This window comes from Vidua macroura, chromosome 2, assembly GCF_024509145.1.
Source record: "Vidua macroura isolate BioBank_ID:100142 chromosome 2, ASM2450914v1, whole genome shotgun sequence".
Lineage (NCBI taxonomy): Eukaryota > Metazoa > Chordata > Aves > Passeriformes > Viduidae > Vidua > Vidua macroura.
In genome coordinates this window covers 102,511,166-102,525,808 of record NC_071572.1, presented here as the reverse complement: position 1 = coordinate 102,525,808, position 14,643 = coordinate 102,511,166, and the positions used below count along the sequence as shown (strand labels likewise).

Here is a 14,643-nt window from a genome sequence, read left to right as displayed (position 1 = left end):
GCGAGCTGCCGCCTCCTCGTCGTGCTGTGTGCCCTGTCCTGCTGGCAGTCATGGGGCTGGGTAAGGCTGACCCAGTCCTGCGTTCCCGTGACAGTCCCTCCTCACAGCCGGCTCTGAGTCCCGTTATATCCTCCCTCCACAGCAGCCCGGCACGCAGCCGGTGCTGGGGCTAGCGCAGCGCGATCCTCCCGAAGGAGCCGCACTCCCGGTGGCGGCCGGGCGGCGACGGGCGACACTTCCCGCTGGCGGTGGCGTTGTTGGCAGGACTGCGGCCGCTGGCACAGCCGGCCGGGCGTACCTGCACCGCCCGGGGGCCGCCCCCGCCGCCGCCCCGCCCTGCCCCAGCCCAGCCCGGCCGCGCTATAAGAGGAACAGCGGCGGGGCCGGGCGCTCAGGCTGGCGGCGGGAGGCGGCAGCGGCGCTGGGGCATCTCCGCCCGCCGCCGCCATGAAGTCGCCTGCAGCCCAGCGCCCGGCGGGGCAAGGTGGGAGCGGCGGGCTGAGGGGGCGGGCGGGACCCCTTCCTTCTCTCCCTTTCCTTCTCTCCCTTTCCTTCTCTCCCTTTCCTTCTCTCCCTTTCCTTCTCTCCCTTTCCTTCTCTCCCTTTCCTTCTCTCCCTTTCCTTTCCCTCCGCCGGGGCGGGGGGCGGGCGGGGTCCGGGTCGGGTCGGGCAGGTCCGGTGCGGTCCTGACGCCGCTGACACCGCCCAGCAGCGCCGGGGGAGGACGGCGGGGGCCTGGCGGAGGCGCTGGGCGAGTTCGACGCGGTGCTGGCCGAGTTCTCCTGCCCCGCCGGCCGGCGCCGCTTCTTCTACGGCGAGCACCTGGAGCGCATGAAGCGGCGGAGCAGCGCCAGCGTCAGCGACGGCAGCGGCCTCAGCGACTCCGAGAGTGAGTGTCCGTCGGTCCGTCCGTGCCGGCTGTGCCGGGCCTGGGGGCGGGGGCGGCCGGGAAGCGACGCTCCAGAGAGGGTGCTAACCCAGCACGTCTCTCTGTTTGAGCGAGGCAGGGATCAGGGAGCGGGAACCCGTCTGTTTCTATAAAAGCAGTGCCTTCTCGTTCGCGTTCTGGGTTGGAGGTGCGGGGATGCATGGGCTGGCCCCGCTGGTTTTACTCGCTGGTGTTGAACGGAGGGGAGAGTTGCTGGAGTGGAGCCTAAAGAGCTGTCTCTGGGGGAAGGTCGGGCTGCGGGACACCGGGACGTCCCGGCATCTGCAGTGAAAGATGTTTCTTAGGGGGACGGTCTTCACAGAGTGTCTGCTGTGTCTCGGTAGCCAGAATCGTCTGGACAGAGCAAACGAGCCAAAATGCGCTTTCCACAGCAGGTGGAAACTCACCCAGGTTTCCCGTTGTAAGAATGGTCATCCTTCCTTCCATCTGGATGGACGGCAGTGTTATCACTGTTTCAGAGGTGCTGATTTTAAGCTACCTTGCACCCAAGTACAAGATGTATGTGAATGGTGTGTGCAGAACATGGAACAGGAAGGGTAGAAAGCTACTTGGAGCAAGAAAATGTAGAATTGGAACTAAATTTTTTCTAGTTAACTTGGAAAGAAGTTCAGCCCCTCTCACTGACTTTACCAATCAGGGAGAGAAAACATATTTCCTCTTCCAGATAGTGAAGCTGGAAACTGCTGTTCCCTGCTGAGCAGCAGGTTACTTTCTCAGAAGTAAGTCTTGCTAATTGCAAAATATAACCAGTTTTGTTGGTTTGGGTTTTATTTGGTTTGCCTCTTTTTTATTTATTTATTTATTTATTTATTGTTGTTGTTTCGGGGTTATTGTTAAGTTATGGGAAGTTTGATGAAATGTACATGTTTTGCAGCTATTTATAATAAGTCTGCTCCTCTAATTTCTGTTCTGCCTCTTTATCACTTCAGGGACTCAAGGTGCCATTCTGTCGATTTAGTGCTTAAACACTAATGCTATCTCTCTAGTACTTGAACTGTGAGAGCATAGAGACTCCAGATTATCAGAGCCCTCTATTTCATCATCGTGGATGTAATTCATTTTGTTGGCAGGTATTATTTTACCTGCCCTGAACTTGAATACCTTGCCTAGCACTGCCTTTGGGTTTTTTCTGTGGAAGTACATGGATCAAGATGCTATTTTTCTGTTTCATAATGTAGTGAGTGTAAAACTCCTTCTAAGAATCTCTACTTCCAAGGAGGATTTTGAACTCTGTGCCTAATTTAGACCGAACACTTTTCTTTTGTACAGCTGAGGGTGTGTAAGGTGAAATCTGCCTTTACTGAGTCAAACTGGCAGCCCTAGTGTTACTATTTCTTGTGCAGTCTTCATAGTTGTGATATGTTGACCTCTCATATACACTTATTGTGTTTCACAATTGAGATGCTTGTAATGACAGAGTGAAATAATCTACTGTTGAGAAAATTATAAAAACCCCAACCTAGTATCTAGAACTTCTTCTTCTTGTATGGAAAAATGCTAAGTAACTATAGATAGCTATCTGCTGTGGTTCAGAAAAATTAAATCTTCAAAACTGCTTAAAATTACTCTGTTAGAATTGACAAGAAAGGTCTTTGAAGGAAGATGGCAGGGCAGAAGGCCTGGTGAGAAAACAGCATGCTCATATAAATGGGCAGATCAGATCTTCAGGAAGATCTGGAAAATAAAAATATGTATGGCAAATTCACATGGATTTAGGCTGAAGACAGTAGTGGGGGTAGTAAGACAGACAGGGTTTGATGGCTCTATATGAAGTCTTCAAAAATCTTGTATGAGGAACTTGACAAGTTTTCAAATCCTGTGCCATGTCTGAGTTGCTGCCTTGGTGATGCATCGTGTGAAAGGTGCCTCTGGAGAAGTCGCAGTGACTGCCATCTGGGCACCAGCATATAAGGGACCAGGAGGGTGCACCAGAGTTTGAGGATATGTTTAAGGGAAAAGAAACAAAACCAACCAGCTCTGCTCATGGCTCAGAGAAGGCCTAGTAAAACACTTCTTCCTATAGGAGTCATTCAGTGCAGTCAATGTTTTATTTTGCAGTTATGGTAGGATTGGAGAGGAATTGTGGATTTATGAAGAGCTCCTTTTATAAAACAGGCTCTAGTGTCTGATGTAATCCAGCTACACTCCCTACATCTATTTTAAGAATAAATGCAGGGAGTTGCCTACTTACCCAGGTTCTTTCAGTTCAAACTCAAGTATTTATTGAGTTTATTTTCCCTTTGATTTCTGTAATTTAATGTTAGCTAGTATAGTGCTGAATTCATGACCTTGCTGTTACTGTAATAAGGGTTAGGTTAAAATACCACTGCAGAATCAAGGGGTAACTGGGCTGAAAGAGTAAGTTCTGATAACTCAAATCTTTAAAAACCACATTATCTGCAGGTACTTTGAATGATCATCTTGTTAATGAAGATTCTTTACATCTTTACAAAATCTTGTTATCCAGTGCCAAGACTATTTCAAGTACACTTTATCATGTGTGTATAGAACAGTTCAGACTATTGTATTTTAGTGCTATCTGTTGTTGTTTGATCTAATCCTCCTAACTGATGTGTTGTGGTTGATGAGATGTATCTTTTGGCCACTCCTGCAGTGATATCTTTCCACTGGGGGATGGAACTGTAAGGGAAGGAAACATTTTAAACTGTTGCAACAGTTTGTTTCAGTGTCCCTGAATCAGCTTTAAATTCAGTTTCATGAGAAGCTACTAACAGATGTCAAGTGGTCATACTTGAACAATATTGTTTAGTAGAGTAAGGGAAGCCTTTCCTCTCCTGGGATATCTGCCATGGGCATAAGCTCATTTAATTTAACAAAAAAGTTTACAGAATATCTCTGTCAATGCAGCTAATCCTGAAAATACTCTGTTTTCCTTAAAATCTCCTGAGGAAGCTACCTCCAAAAATACTATTTTAAATTCTTATATTGCATATTTCTGGCTCTTGAGAAAAAGTAGGATTTTGAAGACTCTGTATGAAAAATGGGTGCAATAGTACTTTGTTCTCCCACATCTTGTCGTGTCATTTGACTAAATGATCTTTGGACAAGGCCTGGCTTGGCTGTGGCCAAGCCTTGTGCGTAGCACAATGGACTCTAGACCTTGCCAGGACAGGGAGGCTCTGAGTGCAGATGTGTGTGATGGTCTCAGCCCACAAGTATTACATTCACTGAGTGGGTCAGTGCTGGAAATCATGATGCAACTGCTGAGTTACTCCAGCATTCCAGAGCTTCTGGCCTGTGAGTGAGTACCAGTTATGTTTCAAGTTGGTGTATTCAAATGAATTGGAGCCCAGCAGCTTTGTTCTTTAGGTTATTAATTGTGTTGGAGCTTCTAAGCTGAGGAATACTTTATAACTCTTTGCTATTCACAGCATATCTTGGCTGTGATAAAGGAGGACTTGTGCTAGAGAGTGCTGTGTTGGCAGAAGCCACTTGTGTAGCTGCAGCTGTATTAATGAACTTACAGATAGCATTGTCTTCTTGTGTCAGAATAAGCTTGCAAGGAAGAGTGCAGGCTTGCCTGTGTAAAGTGCATACCCAGTCAGTGCATAGTGCCAGTACAGTTTGTGGCAGTGTCAGGACAGCCTTCCAAGTTTAGACTAAGGATAATGAATGGGAAGTTGGACTTCAGGAGAGGTTGAGAAGGGAAGTGCTTTAGTGTTTCTTGGGCCAAAGTTACAATAACACTGAAAAGCTACATTAGAATCTGTTGTCATGCTCTCAGAAATGTTTGACACTTGTAGCTCCATGTTTTCTTGAGGCAGGCAGGTTCAGCTTCCTGCCTCTCTGTTAAAAGCATTGCAAAATAAATTAATCAATTAAATTCTTGTGTTCATACAGCCAGCAGTGTTTCTTTTGAGTTATTTTTTAGGGGTGAGTAAATGGTTTCTGAGCAATGCCTCATGGCTTTTAAACACAAGAAAGAAATCCTGAGTGCATCTAGAACTCTTAATTTTATTATTTTAAAATCAAGTAGGTGCAGGCGTTGAGCAGGGTCTTTTAACACACAGTGCCTGGAGTAGTGGCAGCACTTGTGTTTACATAGATGTGGCTGTGGATGTCTCCTCATGCTCATGCTAATGCCTGGGCCATCCAGAGATGAAGCATCAGCCACGTTTTTTGTTAGTACTGCAGCACTCACCCTGAAAAACCTGATTACATTGTCAGTCTTGTAATGTGTGACTATAAAGAAGGCAAAGATAAAGGCAACAAAAATGATTGAAGATGTAAAATATTTTCCAAATGCTTAAATATCCTGGGACTGTCAGGCAAAAAAGAGATGTTTTGGGTGTGGACAAGACAGTCTTCCGGAGAATCCTAAGTGACATTAGGACAGTGACTGCTATGTCACCAGTATGAGGAAGTCAAATTAAATTAGCATGTTTCAAAGAAATGAGGTATTATTTCTTTCATGAGCAGTTAAAGATTAAGGTATTATTGATATTAAAAGTTCACATACTCAAAAATAACTCGATAAAATCCCAGCAGAGGCCACTGAGGACTGCTTGGGCTGGTGCCACTGGAGTCTCAGGAAAGAGACTGGTACGTGCATTGGGAGAACTTGGTAGAGCTCATCCTGCAACTATCAGTGTGTGGCTGCACCACTCTGAAGCTCCTCTACAGGCATCTGCTGTGAGTTGGTGTGAGAGACAGGATGTGAAGTAGATGAGCCTTTGGTCTCTGCAGCAAATGCCAGCCTTGTAACATGAAAAGGAGGTAGATTGTGCCTGTGAACTATGGCTTGTCTCAAACAAGAGGACAATAAAATGCTTATAATGAAAAAAAGTAAAGACTTTATCTTCTGGAGAAAGTCCCTTTTATTATATGATCTGAGAAATAAATTTTTATTACATTACTGATATGTAAGAAGAAAAGGGGAAGAAAAATTGGAAGTTTCAGGTGCATAGCCTTCTCTACAGGTGTTTCAGTGTGCTGAGAAATGCAATTTTCGTAAGATTTCCTGTTCTTGTCACTTCAGCATACCCATTACTCTCACTCATTAGAAAGGAAGTTTAGTAAAGGGAAGGCTGGAGTTGGAAACTGCCTCATAGCTGGTAAGCATGGTGGGGGGAGTGGGAAGGTAAGCTTTGTATACAATGAGAAAACATGCTTGTGCATCTGGGTTTCAGCTTCCTAGATCACTTTTGTGTAGCTATGTGATTTGAAATCCTTTAAATAATGATGCTTAGGTGTGTCAATAGAGAAAAGGTGTCATTTTTTGGTCAGTATTGGAACAGATGTTTGTTAGCTAGCAAAATCCCCACAAAAATAAACAATGCAGCCAAGTGTAACTGTGATGATGATAAAAATAAACACTGTCCTTGGGGGGCTGAAACATACACATTTTGAAACAGGCTTTTTGTAGCATGAATATGTCTCACTTCTGCTGGTGACATTAAAATTTCCAGATTTTTTTTTTTTCTAATTTTTTTAGCAAGTAGGCTATGTTCTGATAGAAATTATTTCTGTGTGGTCTGCTCATTAAGTGCTGAGTTACTGTTTCGTAATGAATTCATGATATGTAGACACTTGAGTGGACTTGTGAAACTTTTCTCTGAAAGCTTTAGGGATGTGCTTTAACTTTTTCCCTAAAACTTTCTCCACTGAAAACTGCAGTAAAAATGTTACCAACTCCAGTGCTCTTCAAAATTGTATCTTGAGCCGTGGTACTAGAAAGAGCGTGGTACTAAAGAAGCGACATGGCTGAATTTTTCCATTGTCAGTTTTGAAATGAAAAGTTTAAGGTTTTCCTCCTTCAGTCCATTAGTGCTGAGAGCCTTTCAATTGCTCATTTCATGGGGACATTTCTATATTTACATGGTGTTGCCATGGTTATTTTGTGGTTTAACCATATACTGGAACAGTAAAGTTATACTAACTACAGATTACTTTGCCAAAGTAAAATACATCCATATTTATTCCTACCCCTTAATTTTGCAGTGTAGCTTGACTGATGCAAATCGACTCACTGACAAAACTCTCAGATTCTAAGGCTTTTTTTTTTTTGCTTTTGGAGAGACAAATTGTTATTTTTTAAACAGCTGAAGTGGCATAGTCTACATATAAGCACTGGGACTAGAATCAATGTACAAAGTGAAAAATAGATAGTGGATTAGAAACTTGTGGTGGGAGAGAAGGAGCTGGATGAGGAAGAACAGCAGCAATGAGATCCCTGGCCTCAGCCCCTGGTTATTGGGTTGCAGAGGATGTTGTATTTGTCTGACAGTGGAACTCTTCCAAGGGCCATTATTGGAGGTGAATGAGCAAATCTTGGCTTGGGCAGCTGGTAGAGAGCAAAGGCTGAAGTGTCCTTTTCCCAGAGCTTTCTGCCCTACAGCCACACTTTGCCAAAGAGGGTATTTTTCTGTGCTGCATGTCATAAGTATTTTTTAACAGTAGATTGTTTTCAGCAGGTATGGTGACCTTGCTGGTGGAGTCAATGCATTCCTCCTTACATCACTAGAATTTCTGATGCTTGGTGGCATGAATAAGCCACAGTCAGTAGCTAAAATATATTTTGCTTTGAGAAAGATAAATGTTGATATTTTCCTGAAACTATTACAACTCATCAGAAGATAACATTGTTATGTGAAAACATTTCACCTTTTGAAACTGGAAGAAATACATTCAGAGATTTAGAGTAACAGTTTTGTCATATTTTATCTTTGTCCAGTTGTAAATATTTGCCAGCATAACTTGTGGAAGCCAGTATGAAATGACATTTTCTGATGTCAACCCAGCCTTGCTACATTTGGTGTCTGGATGTTAGTATCAGAGAGTTCACATTAAAAGTATACTCAGATTTATACCCATAGTTCTCTGTATTTTTTATTAATTCCATGAGCTGTAAAACCTTTAAAATATGAATTGACTTGGAAATTTTTGTTCTTGCCTATTCAAATAAATAGCCTGAAAAGTGTTTTATCTTTGCTCTGTTCTGTCAATGTTTCAGTGAATTACAGTCTTGGCTGCAGCACTGTTTGTGTCAGCTATTACAAGTTACTTGGGCTTTTTATGATGGTAGGGGTTTTGTCCTGAACAGCTAGAATTTTCCATTCTGTGTTTCTTAGTCACTGGGGTTTGCATCTTGGCTGAAAAAAATGTGGCCTTAGTAGGCAATTGTTCTGCAAACTGATTTCAGAGGAAATTTGCCACACCTTTAATGGAGAGAAAGTATCAATTAATGTACAGGGTTCACGTGGTGTAGTACAGCACTGGTGACACACATCATTGCAGAGCACTAACAGATTTCTTTCACCCTTAGGTTACATTTTTTTCCTGTTTTTAGGAGCTGCTTTTAAAATGGCTTATCTTTTTTTCCCATTTTTCTATCTAAAATTATCTGATTTCTGCATTGTATTCATGAAGTCCTTATATTTGAAGTTTCGAGTAGCTTGGTTTTGATCTGCTGAAGTTTAGAAAGAACAGCATTTCTTAAAAGTGGAGATAAAGAAATTCCAATTAGAAGGTTCTTTGAAGAAGCAATCAAACTCTATACCCATGTCTGTAAACAAGAAATACTAAGTGGTGGCTGACCAGGTGGCAATAGCCCCAGGTGACAGATGTCAGTCACGCCATCGCTCACATTTGTGTGGTGCTGTGGGTTGTGTGTGTTTGCCAGAAGAGGATCCAAGATGATGGCAAAGGAAGCTGAAAATACAGCTCAGTGGTGGGCCAAAATGCATGAGAAAGAGGAAAGTATTCCAGGCTGAAGCTTTTCCCTCAAGCCTTTTCAGTCTGTATTGAAACAGAGGTGAGCTTGGAAACCAGCACAGAACAAACAAATCAGCTTTTATGGTGAGGAAAGATCTGAGAGGCTTTGTAGGTGCAGTTGTCTGGTCTGCCTTGTCACTGTGCCTGTATGCTCCCGTGGAAGGTGCTGGAAAGGACAGCAGGCTAGAGGAGGTGGGTGGGGACACACACACTTCTTCCCAAAGACAGCTGAACTTGAGGCACAGGTCTGCAGGAGGATGTTCTCAGTGTCTGCTGTCTGGAGACATCCAGACATTCTGTGGAGGTGGAGATGTGCAGATCTTGGCAAGGCAAGCTGTGGTCCTGCCCCCTTTTGCCAATTCATCAAGACACCCTTAATGTAGCTAAAGCAGTCCTCTCCTGGCACAGCAAATGGGACAGACGTCCAAGGAAGTGTGACAATTCTCTCTGCAATGGACTTGGTGCTGCAGTGTAGCCACCTCCCAGGCTGTGGCTCCAGGGACAAGTGCTGTGTGTGCTGCAGGGAGCAGAATTGCTGGCCTCAGTGGCAAGCAGTGGTAGTCACCACCTACATTGATGTCCTAGGCAATGTGCCAAGTAGGTGGAGACCATGGACATGTTTGTATCACAATGGTGTCTTTTTGTAGAACTACAGTTTTCAGGTTGCTGGCTTGAAACTGCAGGACCAGCAGTTTTAGAGTCTCTAGAAGGATGACAATGCCTCCTTCCAGTGGAGCCAGGACTAATGTCTTTAAGTCCCTGTACTTAAAGATACTTTTTGATGCTTTTCGAGCTTAAGGCCTTCTCTAAAATACAAGAACATCAAAATTATATTGGGGCCTTTTCTGTTCCTTTCCAGGACATATAAGGCCTTCTTTGAAAGATCACCTAAAATGAGATTGCAGGATATCTTGTGTATCAGTGTACTGCTTCATGAACTCCAGAGACTCACAGAATAAAAGAATTAAAAATGTCATACTTAAAGCAGCAGAGTAATGTATGGAGAAAGCGGTGCACTTGCTTTGGGGATAAAGGACAGCACTAAATATATTCTTTATTCTGAGGGGTTGTCCTTGTCCTGGAGCTCTCTATTCAGGGTTTTTTGGTAACTTTTGAAAAAATTACGTAACAGAATTTCCCAGAATATGGTGAATTGGGCAGGTTCTACCAGATCTAATTTTGCTGATGTGGGATAATTGTAATTTCTGTCTAATTTTTCAAATGGTGCTGACTTCAGGGAAAGCTTTCCTTACTGAGGGTGAGGATTGAGCCTAGTCCTGCTTTCTTTTTAACAGTAGGAGTGGGAGTAGCAGCCTTCACACAATAAAAGGTTTATTTATTCACTTCTCTGGTTTTGAAGACTTTAAATTTGAGTTCTACATACTTTGAAGTCTGTATAGGAAAGGCTGCATTTTAGGTTTAAATTATATTAAAAACTTCAGAAGGTGTCAAATTTACTTTATAATGTTGCTTTTTTACAGGTGCAGATTCCCTCTTCAGAAATAGTTTCAGTCTCAGTGATGAAAAGCTCAACTCTTCAACTGCATCTACTCCAAGCTTGCCATCCCCTTCAGTAACTCCTTGTAAAGGTATCTTAATTTTAGCTGGCATTTCTTCCTAATCCTCAGTTATATGAGCTTCTTGCTGGGAGCCAGAATTCACATGCTTGCATGGACTTTTTTTGGCTTTTTCCTGGTGGTTTTTTTTTGGGTTTTGGATTTGTTTTTCTTTTTAAATGACAACAAAACTAAGGATTTCTGTTGAGAACAATACAGATCCAAATATTGTTGTCTTGATTATAAATGGCAATAGCATTCTATATCTGCACATTGCAGGTGGCCTGGCAAGCCTTTTGGTTTTGAAACACTGAGCTAACTTCTGCTAAACACTGAAGCAACTAAGTGGCTTAAGTCCCATTTCGCTATAAAAATGCTTAGCCTGGATGCAGGGGTAGAGGGACTCCTCTGAAGCCATATGCTGCCATTTAAGTTAACACAATTGCTCACATCCATATAGACCTTACACAGTGCTTATACAAGCCATATATTAGCAATTCCTTCCTCCTTTGAAGCTATGCTGTTTCAAAGAGACTTCTGTCTTGCAGCTGATCCAACTTCCCAGGACAATGTTTCATTCAGGTTAATTTGGATTAACTCTGGAGCAGACATATCAATAAGTGAACACACATACATTTGTACTGCATGGTGCTTGTTCAATAGCCTTTCATGCTTTCATATCTTTTCCACAGTGACTAGTCACAAAAAAACAAGTTGAATGCTTTCTTTTCAATTAGTGGGATATTAAGGAGAAATAATGAGTAACAGTTTCTGTGAAGTAGCAAAAAAAGAGCTCAGCTAAACTGACAGGAAATATTTGGTGAAGAATTACACTAAAGGACAAGATGTTCTTCCTGATGAGAAGACAGAAAGAGTTGGAACTGTCTTGGACAAGACCACAGACATGAGATAAGGAAGCAACTTGCAGTAAAACTAGATTGAATGGAACCAGTGGTGTTGCCAGGAGCAGAAAATTTGGTGAATGTTTAGTTACAAATTTATAGTGTATGGACCAAGATGAAAGGATCTGGCAGCACAGCAAGCCTGTGATACTAAAGTGATTTAAAAAGGCTGAGATTTGAGTAGGGCTGGGAGCTCATAGGGATTGATTAGGGCCTTGCATGCAGCATCTGAAGAGAGGAAACAGGAAAGATAGCCACAGTAGCAAAGACATGGATTAGTTGATATGTATCTTTTATTCTTCACTGCAACCCCTTTTTTTAAAGGAGGCTACATAAAGTATTGCTTTGTGTTGCTTCTGTCAAGTAGAAAACTATGAAAGCTAGAATTTCAATTCAGTCTCCCATGTTCTCTAAGTGTTTTTGGACATTGCAGCAACTCTGTTGATGAGAAGTTTGCTGACAATAATCCAAGCATGTTTGCTACCCCTGAAAATTATTTGGAGGCTCATGTGTTTCTAGTGTTTCTTCTAGCCAGAGAAACATGTCCTGTCTAATCAGTATTTACCCTGGTTTTGCAGCAAAGCTTGGAGACACAAAAGAGCTGGAGGACTTCATTGCTGATCTTGACAGAACACTAGCAAGTAAGTAGATTTTTATTAGTTGCTTGCATCTCACTTGGAACTTGTTTTAAAGAGTGTTGAAAGCCAATGTATAAGGAGAGAGGGAAGGGAAAAATAGAAATAGTTTATACAATGTGGCTTCCTTTTAGTTTGCTAGTCCTGTGGATCATTATCTGGATAAAAAGTTAAAACAGACTAAATTCAGACTTTGCCTGAATGTTCAAGGCACACAGTTTATCCTGTGTGACAAAGGCTGAACTCAATGAACCCCTGGTCCCATCTCTGAGTCAGCTGCAATTCACCCCTCCTTGACAGTGGATGGATAAATAAACATCAGGTTCTTAAATACCCAAAACTCAGTTTAAAAACTGGTGATCTATTTCTTAATTTTAAAGCTAAGTAACTGGAGGAGTATCCTTTGGTGAGGAAAAAACCTTTTTGTTCTAGACTTTGCTTTATGAAAGAATTAAGGTGCAAATATCTGTATCTATTGACTTAAACTAAATGTCAAAATCCTGTTTGTGCTTGTTTTTACCAGGAATGGAACTTGGATCACTATTTCTGGCACTGTTTAGAAATTGTATCTTTCAGCTACAGTAACAAATTCTTCATTATGATTTTTAAAGAAAAACAACCAAAAAACTGGCCACCTATTGCCAACCATATCCTCTGCCTATTCCTTTTGCTTCTTCCTCTTCTGTTGTGGACGTAATAACATTTCTTTTGTGTTTCAGGTTGGAGGTTTTTTTAATGTGGAACTAGGCTATAGAGCCCAAACCAACAAGCTGTAGGACTAGACCTTAGTAACAGCATAAACAAAGCCCTCTCAAACTATGAACTGAGAGTTTTGTGTACTCATTACGTGTTTTCCCTTTTCTGTATTTCTTGAAGATATGGACTTAATTCAAGACAGCTGCCCTTATGAGCTTCCTGCTTCCCTGCTGTCTTAACTTGTATCTTAATCCTGGTTTCACTTCTCATGCTTAAAATACATTTTTTTAGTTTCCTGTCTTGTGTCATGGAAGTAAGCTTGAGCTAACTTCATCTTGACCACTGAAATTTAATTGACCACTCTTCTGAAAAAAATCCAAGTTTTTGAAGGTTTCTGTAGGACAATGAAAGCCCAAACCAGCAAATATTTGCATTGCTATATCTTGTTGCAGCTCTAAAGGGGCTGCCTGTAATACATAGATTTTATTTTTCCCTTGCCAAGTACATCAAAGGTGAAAGCAGGAACTACCACCTGCTCTAGTGGTTTTGTGCTTTGTTTTTTTGATGTGAGATTTCTTTTTTTTTTTTTTTTACTCTCAAGTAGACAAATCTCCAGTGATCTCAGCAGAGTTTCATTTGTACAGTATCACTGTACAGTGAGGAAGAAGTCCAACTTCCATCTGGTATTTATCATCACATTTTTGAGGAGTTGTATGTGTATGCTTGAGTTTACACAGAACTTTGTTCAGATACCTTTTCAAGCCTAATGTACTTGTTAGAACAGTACTTGCCTTGTCTTTTTTGCACACCAGCATTTCAGCTTTCCTGTTAACTTTAAAAAAATACATAATTTGGCTTGTCAGGCAGTCTAGCAAGCTGGGCTTAGGCTAGGGTCTGATATGTCAACAACATGCAATCTTATTTAATAGAGATCTTTAGTGATCTTTCTTGTTCTGTATTTTCAGGTATGTGAAATGAATTTTCAGCATTGTGCTTGCATGTGAATGTCCTCTGAAGGATAAATTACATCAATCAGTGAGAACTGCTGCCCTTGTCTGATAACTTCACTCCCCAAGATACCCTCTGAACATAACCTTTGTGAATTCTTACAAGTATTTAACTGGCAACATTGGTTTTGGGGTTTGGGTTTTTTTTGGGTGTTTTTGGTTTTTTTTTTTACTTTGCAGCAGATGGAATAACTTAAATGTTAGAGCTGTATTTTGCTTTAAAATATAGCTTGAATTTTAATTTAAAATTGCTTTTATGCAAATATATTTGTAATTTTATATAGTTGAAAACTTTAATGCTTTTCTCCATTATAATATATTTTTGTATGCAAATAAATCCTGAACTGGAATCCAGATGTCTGTAAGCTTCCTATGAACATGCAAACTCTGAAATATAAATACCAATTAAACTCTTATTGAAAACAACATGCTTTAAAATATCTTAATAATGGTATGTTTTTGCCCTGTTAGGCAAAATTTGTTATGCTAGTTAAATGTGGTTGCTTAAATAAGAACTTTGTACTTTGTAAAATTAATACAGTCAGGAAAATAATAAATTTGGTCAAACTATTACTTCAGATTTGTGTTAATATAAATGAAATAACACTGACTTACTAGACATTTGAACAATAACACCTATTGTAAACCCTTTGTAAAAGCTGGTTTTAAACTCTCAGACCATTTGACACGAAGCACTCACTCTTTGGAAGGTCAGACATTTAGGCCCATCAGTTTAAAGGTATGGAGGTCCTGTACCACTGAGACAATACTTGTGTTTGGATGTTTCTAACACCAGGTCCTTGGGTCTGGAATGATCAACCACTCTGAAAAGACTTCCTGGCCATCAGTGTGGTGCTGAAAGAGGGAAGGTGAACCTGTGCTTTTTACAAGGAACCTGATTCTTTCCATATGCATTAGACACTGGGAATGTCATTATGTGAGCTCCCCTCCAGCTGCTGCAGGCATTACATCTGGCTCTGCTGTCTGAGCTGTGCTCTGCAGTCTGTTCAGACCAAGTGAGCTGGGGTTGGGCTGGTTTGAACTCCTGCCGAATTTTGACCAAAGCTGTCTTGTGAGCAGTTGCTTGAATGGTTCAGTTACTGTGCCCCCTTTGATGTGCTATCTTTGAGTGTGTCTGGAGTGTGTGTGTACCTATGACACAAC

The 14,643-nt window shown here is 41.7% G+C and overlaps 1 protein-coding gene across 1 annotated transcript; it reads left to right on the top strand.

Annotated features, from left to right (window-relative positions):
• Positions 1 to 382: 382 nt before the first annotated feature.
• Positions 383 to 14,052, top strand: RGCC (regulator of cell cycle). The gene is made up of 5 exons (XM_053970327.1): positions 383 to 484; positions 713 to 889; positions 10,165 to 10,272; positions 11,720 to 11,782; positions 13,438 to 14,052. The coding sequence occupies exons 1-5, from the start codon at positions 448 to 450 to the stop codon at positions 13,443 to 13,445; spliced, it is 393 nt and encodes a 130-aa protein (XP_053826302.1). The 5' UTR covers positions 383 to 447; the 3' UTR covers positions 13,446 to 14,052.
• The last annotated feature ends 591 nt before the right edge of the window (positions 14,053 to 14,643 follow it).